The sequence below is a fragment of the Meles meles genome, chromosome 2 (assembly GCF_922984935.1).
Source record: "Meles meles chromosome 2, mMelMel3.1 paternal haplotype, whole genome shotgun sequence".
In the NCBI taxonomy this organism is placed as follows: domain Eukaryota; kingdom Metazoa; phylum Chordata; class Mammalia; order Carnivora; family Mustelidae; genus Meles; species Meles meles.
In genome coordinates, this window is record NC_060067.1 from 193,953,221 (window position 1) to 193,962,276 (window position 9,056).

General features: G+C 49.0%; 1 protein-coding gene across 2 annotated transcripts in view; it reads right to left on the reverse strand.

Annotated features, from left to right (window-relative positions):
• FAM149A (family with sequence similarity 149 member A) overlaps positions 1-1,255 on the reverse strand; it is a 65,236-nt gene extending 63,981 nt beyond the window's left edge. Inside the window, exon 1 of one of the 2 annotated variants that reach the window (XM_045998393.1) lies at positions 229-1,255. In XM_045998393.1, coding sequence (XP_045854349.1) covers positions 229-842 — 614 coding nt within the window. In that variant the 5' untranslated portion in view covers positions 843-1,255. The remainder of the gene's footprint in view (positions 1-228) is intronic. The other variant, XM_045998392.1, reaches the window with a different exon arrangement.
• Between the last annotated feature and the right edge of the window lie 7,801 nt (positions 1,256-9,056).

The window sequence follows — 9,056 nt, forward strand, 5'->3', positions numbered from 1 at the left end:
AGAAGCAGGAGAGGATTATCTTTGACCCAGTTGAGCAAAAGCACGTCGCCCGTGTTTCCGAGAGGCGCAGGGAGCCGAGCGATCAGGACTCGGGGGAAGCGCAAGGGGGGTGCCCCGTAAAGTTCCTGCAAACAGCGCGGTTTTCTCCCCCGCGCGGGGCGAGGTGGCTGTGCCGTGGGGGGCAGAGGCGTCCCAACCCAGACCGACAGGGACCCCGCTGCTACTCACGCTTCGCCGCCGCCCTCCGAGTCGCTGTCCGAGGCCCACTCCTCGCCGATGTCCGGCAGGGTGAAGAACAGAGTCTTGGGCCCGGGCCCGGGGGGCATCCAGGCGCCGGGCTCTCGCTCGCCGGGGCCGGGCGGGCGGGCGATCGACGGCAGCGCCGCGCAGACCCCGCCTGCGCCCGCGGACGGCCGCGCCGAGGCCACGGGGTGCGCGGGGGGACCCGCCGCGCCGCAGCCGCTGCTGCCGGGGGTCGGGGGCAGGGGCTGAGCTCTGGGGGCGCCCGGGCTGCTGGGCAGCGAGAGGGGCGTCCCTGCCGCTTCCGCCGCGCGGCTCGCGCCGGGGACCCTGGGGTGAGAGGCGGTGAGCGCGGGCTGGAGCGAGGCGGGCGGCCCCCTGGAGGCGGAGGGGGAGTCGGGCGCCCGCGCGGGGAAGGGGAAGGGGGTCAGGGCCGCGGCCATGCTAGGCGAGGCGCCCGCGCTGGAGCCCGCCCGCCGGGCGCTGGCCCCGGCTCCCGAGGGGCTGGAGGCGGCGGCCGGCGAGGGGACCGCCGGGGGCGCCGTCGGGGTCTTGAAGATTTTGGCAAACAGAGACTCCAGGTCCAACACAGCGACCTTCATGTCCCAGCCTTGGAGATGCTGTCCCCGCTGCTGCCTGGACCTCCAGACCACAGGAAGCCGGGCTGCCGGGCTCCATCCACCGCCGCGCTCAGGGGTCGGACCCGGGCTGTCCCGGGCTGGGGACACCCTGCGGTCCCCGTCCCACGCTGAGCCTGGGGGGCCTCTGGGCTCTCTCCCGGCCGAGGAGCCTCTCCCGGCGCTCAGCCCCGCTCGGCTTTCCCCTGGCCTTCCCCGACAGCTGGTCGGCCCGCGGAGTGCTGAGACTTCGGGCGGCGGCCACCCTCTGTGGGGAGCGGCCCCTTCTCTGCCTCGTGCGTCGAGACCCCCCGAGGGCCAAAGGTCTGGGAGCCCACGGAGGCGACGCGCCGCAGCCGCCCAGCGCCACCGCGGGCTGGAGGGTGATCTGGGCTCCGCCCGCCAGAGATACCCCAACGGGCCCCCGGGACCGCGCAGGCGGTTGCTAAACTAAACAAAAACCCAGCTTAGCTCGTTGCTAATTGGGCCCCAGACTGCAGCCTGGGGCTGCGTCCACAAGGCTCACGCTCGCTCCCTTCCTTGATTCGTGCCTTAAAGGAACACTGCAGTTTCTCCATCACCCTGAGGAGGATAAACCTGGCTCCAAAAGATCTTGTCGAAAGATTCCGCAAGACCAAATGCACCAGGGTCAGGAGGATGGCCAGATCTCTGAGAGGAGGGAAGGTCCGTACAAACGTGTATTCAGGTGAGTGGACTTGAAACAGCAGTGCCCACTCCTGCCACCTCAGGGTCAAGTTCAAAGTGTGTCACTGAAGATGACCTACGGGAATAACAGCAAGGTGCCTCACCCAAGAACTCGGAAAGAAGATCGGGGCTCTGGTAGTAAAACCCATATACAATGCATGTGTTCAAAACACCTACTGGAGTGAACCAAGAGATTTTATAACTAAAATGTTTGAGAACTCAAACTATAATCAGACTGACTGGATACAAACTCAAAGGCAGATATGAAAGTTAAGAGTTCTTTATTAAGTGGACTAATTTGCATTTTGCTAAATCTGAAGAAATGTGTGCAAGATAAAGTTATGAGTATAAATACATCTGCAAGGGGGTGGGGTCAATTTTGAGCAAGATTTAAAAATAAGATATTGACAGGGTTTGTCCATTAATTAATGTTTAGTAGAGAGTTTCTGTTTTGATCTCAGGAGGTTTATTTTCTGATTCGAAGTGAGGAGAGGAGATGAATAAGGCTGGTAGTGAATAAATGAACAGATAGTCCCTGCTATATACATTAGTCTTTTGCAAGTTCTCAAACTGGATTCTGAGCCATGGGACATTTCTATAACAATGTCAGGCTTTTCATCGGCTTGAAGACAGCCAGTCTATCATGAGCCCTTTTCTGCATCCAACTACTATGATCAAACAGGCACGGGGGGGGGGGGGGGCACTTTTCTACTTCACGATTGTGTTAAGCCTGAAGACATAAGAAAGGAGACGTTCTCTTCCCACAATGTGGAATAATCAGCTTAATATCACAAGCTAAGTGTCAGGTGAGTGCCCCAGAAAGCAAGACAGGCACCGCAGTCAGCTTAGCTCGAGGCAGGAAGGGCACATGTGTGCTTAAGAGAAGTAAGAGACAAGGCAGAGAAGGGTCAGATTATAAAAGGCCTTGGATGTTGGGAAAGGGAAGAACATGCAATTGCAGGATATAAAGCACCAGCACACTGTGAAAAATCGAAATGAGGGAAAGAGTGGGGGAAAGTAACTAGAAACTAGAGGCCAAGGTCTCAGGGTCAAATCGGACAAGTGGTACCAACTCTGTCATCATGCGAGGAAACAGGAAGCAGCATATGGTTTGGGACCATCAACCTTCTCCTGTTCTCCTTGTTTCTCTTTTGTAGCAACTCGCCAGGTGGCCTCAGCGGTGTATCAGGAGCATTAGAACATTGAACTGTTTCTGTTTTCCTACAGTACTCATTCAAGAGAGTAAACCGTTTCCTAAAGCTTTTCTGTTTATTTCATAAGGATCTTGATTCTGGTTCATAGAACAATTCAATCCTTGAGGGAAGTAGAGGTCATTTCTAGAATATGCACTTTCAGTGTCTAAGCTGCTAATCATCGGATTGAGTCTGAACATATGCACTGTAACTTGAAGGGACAGACAGCAAAGGAGAAACACTACTGAGTGAAGCCTGGTTCAAGTCACCCAGTTCCCGGGAAGCAGTACGTTTTTGCTGCCGCATCTCAGAGTTCCCAATTTTTCAGACTCGAAAATCTGATCAGCCCAAGACCCTCAGAGCTGACCAGCCTCTTAGGATGGAGCTCCACTAACCTGACTCGAAAAATACTGCTGTATAAGCCCAAGTTCAAATGTGGTAACTAATAATTACACAACCTGCAGAGCTGTCTTCTGCTCTTTTCCTGAGAAGAATTCCTGTTAAGACCAAATTCAGTTGGAAGATTGTTAAGTGATCAGAGAATCAAATCAAGGGGAATAAGTTATATATATATATATATATATATATACATATATATGTATATATATGACATATATATATGAATGACACATATATATGTCATATATATGTTTTATAACAAAGGGACAATAACCATATAGCCAACACCCTCTTCCCTCTTAGAAGAGTACCTTATTTTAGATATTTCTGTGCTTACGTTACTAGCCACTTCTTTCTATGCACATGTTTTTCTTGAAGTATATAGATGCTGTTAATAAGACTACAGAAAAGGGGCACCTGGGTGACTCAGTGGATTAAAGCCTCTGCCTTCGGCTCAGATCATGATCCCAGGGTCCTGGGATAGAGCCCTGAGTTGGGTTCTCTGCTCAGCGGGGATCCTGCTTCCCTTCCTCTCTTTTTGCCTGCCTCTCTGCCTACTTGTGATCTCTGTCTGTCAAATAAATAAATAAAATCTTTAAAAAAAAAAGACTACAGAAAAGCTCCTATTCTTCCCGAACCTGGCTTGAAAGTATTCTGCCTCTAAATTGTGTCTACAGGTGTTCTGTCTGTCTTGCCTGAATCATGTCCCCCAAAAAGATATGCTGAAGTCCCAACTCTCAGTTTGTGTGGAAGTGGCCTTATTGGGAAATAAGATTGTGTTAAGATGTAATCAAATTAAAACGGGGTCATTAGGATGGGTCTTAATTCAATACAGCTGCCATGCGCTTTAGAAGAGAGAAACCCGAAGACAAACACAGGGGGAGAACACCCCAGGTATTGATAGAGGCAGAGTCTGGAGTGAGGCGTCTGCAAGCCAAGGACTGTCAGGGATTAACAGTCGTCACCAGAAGCTAGAAAGAGGCAAGGAAGTTTCTTCCCTGTAGGTCTCAGAAAGGACAGGGCTCTACCAGCACCTAATACCGACTTACAGTTCCCAGAACAAAGACAAAATCAATTTCTGCTGTTTTAAGCCGCCCAGTCTGTGGCGCTTCGTTATGGCAGCCCTAGGAAACGAATGTGGTATGTGGGTATTAATTCCTTACTGGGGTACTTTGTGATCATAGTGTCTGGCTGGTATGTTTACAAAGATCTTCAGCGGGGTATTTGCTCTATAAAGCTGGTTACAAATGAAAATCTTCATTGTCTCAAATCTACACGGAGAATGGCAGGAATCACAGAAAGGATGGGGGTGGAGGGAGTCGGGGAGAAGTATCACTGTCCTTGAGAGCAGTGGATAAAACATTCTGGCCACCCCGCCTCATGAGGAAGGCAGGGCAAATGAAGGATTGATCCTTTTGTCTGAAGGTCCTTTCAAAACGGCCTGTAATTGCAAACATGGTAAACAATTCTTAGCAAGATGCTAGGTCTTTTACCCCTATTGTTCATCTGTCAACAGTCTTTCAGACAGATATTAGATGCTACCAGGCTTCTCTGTTAATTACCATTCTCAAAACATGAGCCCCAGGTGCTGTACCACAAAGATCTGGCTCAGGTGTAGTCGTGAAAGTGAATGCAGTAAACCATCGCTTCTAACTGTGGCAGTGTTGCTTTTTAAAAAGACCTGACGTCCGGGGCGCCTGGGTGGCTCAGTGGCTCAGAGCCACTGCCTTCGGCTTGGGTCATGATCCCAGAGTCCTGGGATTGAGCCCCGCATAGGGCTCTCTGCTCAGCAGGGAGCCTGCTTTCCCCCCACCCTCTCTCTCTGCCTGCTTGTGATCTCCGTCTGTCAAAAAAAAAAAAAAAAAGACTTTACGTCCAAGCAGTATTTTACGTGCTAAAATACTTCTGGTTAGATTGGCTAATTAACAATTAGAGGCATGGTTTTCCGACGTGCATAATGATGCCTGGCTGCATCACTGAAAAAATATTAGGAAGTCATGACCATGTTGCTATGAAGAAATGTTATGTTTTGGAAACCTGAAAGTTAAAACAAATAACCTGAGTAATTAATCTGTTTAAGAATTTAAACTGCCTGACTTAGCATGACACCAAGGCGAGAACCTACAAGGAAAAAGACTATCAGATTTGATGATAAAAAATTTGAAGCTTTTTGGGGCACTTGTGTGGGTCAGTCAGTTGAGCTTTGGATTTTGGTATTGGCTCAGGTCATAATCTCAGGGTGGTGAGACTGAGCCCCTCTTCCAACTCAGGCTCCAAGCACTTAGTGGGGAGCACTGGTCTCCCTCCTCCCTCCCTTTACCCCTTGCCCCCTCTCACACGAATAAATAAATCTTTTAAAAAATTTAAAGCTTGGGGTGCCTGGGTGGCTCAGTGGGTTAAGCCTCTGCTTTAGGCTCAAGTCATGATCCCAGGGTCCTGGGATGGAGCCCCAAGTCGGGCTCTCTGCTCAGCGGGGAGCCTGCTTCCCCCCTCCCCCCACCCCACCTGCCTCTCTGCCTACTTGTGATCTCTGTCTGTGAAATAAATAAGTAAAATCTTAAAAAAAAAATTAAAGCTTCTTAATAGTAGAAGATATTTGTTGATTCAACAAATACTTACAAAAAACCACAATAGAATATGCTAGACTATGGAGCGAGCCTCCCTAGGTTCTTATCATCTCTGCCATGGGTCAACACCCATGCCTCTTACTGTCCCTTAGTTTCCTCAACTATAATCCAAGGACGAAAATCGTTCTTATCTGAAATAATGGTACTTTCTGAGAGTTATACTAATTAAGACATGCTTGGCTACTAAAACAGAGCCCAACACAGGGTAAGCTCTCAGATGCCATTTTATTATATGATATTCGTTTTTATCATATTTCTCAGGGTACAGTGAATAACCTGAGGGAAGATCTGGAAGGAAATTGTAGTAGCTCCGTTCACTTCCAAGGTTATAAACTTTTGTACTATTTGAATATTTTCGGTAAGTTCCTATTTTTTTAAAAGATTTTATTTATTTATTGGACAGATGGAGATCACAAGCAGGCAGAGAGAGGAGGAAGCAGGCTCCCCGCTGAGCAGAGAGTCCAATATGGGACTCGATCCCAGGACCCTGAGACCATGACCTGAGCTGAAGGCAGAGGCTTAACCCACTGAGCCACCCAGGTGCCCCTCAGTAAGTTCCTATTACTTGTTTTCAATGACAAATGCAATAAAAGAAAAGGAAAGAGATCAAAACCTCAAAAGCTTCAGGAAAAATTGTCTTTGTATTTGATTGAGGGTTCTGGATTCTTCTACTAAAGGAAAAATATTAAAGAACAACTTTAAACTGATCGAATAGAAATTTAGATCACAGAGATGATGACAAGCTCATGATCACATCTCCTGGGCACAGGAGCAGACACAGCACAGACAGAGCAGAGAGCAGATGGATGGACGAGGCTGTGAAGGTGCTTTCATGAGCCGTAGCTCAAGTGCTCACAGTGCAAGAAGCCCACAATAAACTTGTTCTGAGAACGGTGCCCTAAATTGCTAACAGCGTCAGAGACACCAAATCTTTTTTTCTTTTTCCTTCTTGTTCACACATTGTCAGAGTATTATGGCTTGTTTCCGGGTGGTCTCAAGATGGCACCCTCAGCACCAACCATTTTTCCCTCAAATGACTACATGCAGGGCAAAAAGAAGGTACAGCCCACTCGTTCATTCTCCCTCGCATTAAGGAACAAGACACTTTCCAGAAGGTTCTCAAGCTGACCAACTGAGTCTCATTGGCTAGAACTAGATTAAAGGTCCATCCCTCAACTAATCATCAGCAAAGGAGAAATAAGGGTTATCCTGCTTTATAATCATAGCATATCCTGTAGTACTCAATAAGGGGTCAAACCCAAGAAGGGGGTCATTTGAACCTCTGATCTGTGGTTGTCCTGTCAGCAGTGCTAGGGACACCCTGGACTTGTGACTAGTGTCTAACGTAGATGAGGGGGGGAAACAGTCTTGCAGGATTGAGTCCTTAAACTATGGGATCTGGCCCTATCTCCCAGCAGATGGTGTTGGAACTGAGTTAAATTGTAGGACACCCAGCTGGTGTTGGAGAATTGCCCAGTAGCGGAGAAACACTACAACCACCATCACACGTTCTAGAAACTTCCGCGGAACTCCTGTAACTCAACAGCAAAACAAAAAAACAAAGAACCCCCATACCCTAAGCACACATGCAAAATAACTCGATTTAAGAATGGGCTAAGGTGGGGCACCTGGGTGGCTCAGTGGGTTAAGCCGCTGCCTTCGGCTCAGGTCATGATCTCAGGGTCCTGGGATCGAGCCCCGCATCGGGCTCTCTGCTCCGCAGGGAGCCTGCTTCCCTCTCTCTCTCTGCGCCTGCCTCTCTGCCTACTTGTGATCTCTCTCTGTCAAATAAATAAATAAAATCTTAAAAAAAAAAAAAAAGAATGGGCTAAGGAAAAAAATGGGCTAAGGACTTGAAAATATAAATATATATATTAATACATATTGTCGATTATATATTAATCAGCAGAGTATATGTGAGATATTTCACTCAGCCACATCTTGGAGAAATAGGGGATTCCCTTATGTTTTGGTGTTGTTTGATAGCATCCGCAAGTGTAATTTTCTCCAAGTGCAGCCAAGTGGAGAAGTGATTCTTGAGCTCGGAAAACAGCCTTTGGCCCACGAAGGCCCAGTGACCCTTTCCATTACCTTTCTGCCCAGAAGAATGCATTCTGGTGTAATAGAAACTAGCTTCCAACCCCTAGACCATCCCCTAAGTACCTCCTTCCCCTTGACAGACTCGGCTCTTGTGTTCAGAAATCGCCAGCTGTTTCCTAACGAGTGTATGTATGTGTGTGTTGGGATGGGGGCGTTCTGCCTGCTCCCCTCTCCTCTGGGCCAGGTTTAGTGTTGGGAGCACACGCCCTTTAAGGCCAGAAAATGCCAGATGAGCCACCAGAGAGAGGTTACATCAGAAGCTGCAGAATTGGTAAGTGGCCGAGCTGGGAAGTCGGAACTGTTAACAGGGAAGTCTAGAGGGACCCTCTGTTTCTTACCACTGCTTAGGTAACAGGGTTTCTCTGAGGAAGGACGATCTCACTTGACCCAGTGTTTATCTCAGTCAAGATTGCTTTACACCAAAACAACCTGAGCAGAGGAACAGCTTCGCAAATCCCCTTGCACCGAGGGGTTATCTTCAGTAAACAAGCAGAGCAGAGCAAAGGCTCTGACCCAAGAGCCCCCTCCAGAGCCACATGGCTGACTCCAAGCCCCTGCTCACAGGACTGGCACGGATTCTTGCACTGGCAACCGTGGGTCTTAAGGTTACATCCTCTGCAGACCCTTTGCAGCATGCACGCTGTTTAAGAAAGCGAGCTCTTCCTATCCAAGAGTGCCTGGCACAGGAGAAAAGCCGACTAGCTCACCCCAAGGAGGAGGTGTGCTGAGAAAGGCTGTAAGTTTCAAGGTAGGTCAGGTTAGGCCAAGGGTTAGGTCTCCTGATCGGGGAAGCTGATGCCTGACCTAACCCTTGAAATGGCATGTTTTTGCCAAGAAAAGGATGTAGGAGCAGCAGTGAAAGCAGAACCATATTTACATACCGATGGAAACGTGAAAGAGCCAGGCAGGCGGGGGAAACCGCCAAGCAGTTCCAGGTAACTCGAGTTCTAGTTTGTGATTATTTACTGTATTGGAAGTGAAGCAAGAGAACAAAGGGCAAGATCGATCTCTCTCTCTCTCTCACACACACATACACACACACACACACTACAAAATTTCAAATGTGGACTAAGGTTTTCAGGGAGGACTAGAACTTCTTGGACCATTATTGATGGAATCCCAGCATATCCTTGGAATAGTTACTGCAGAGCTGGGGGAGGTTAGAGGAAATTCTG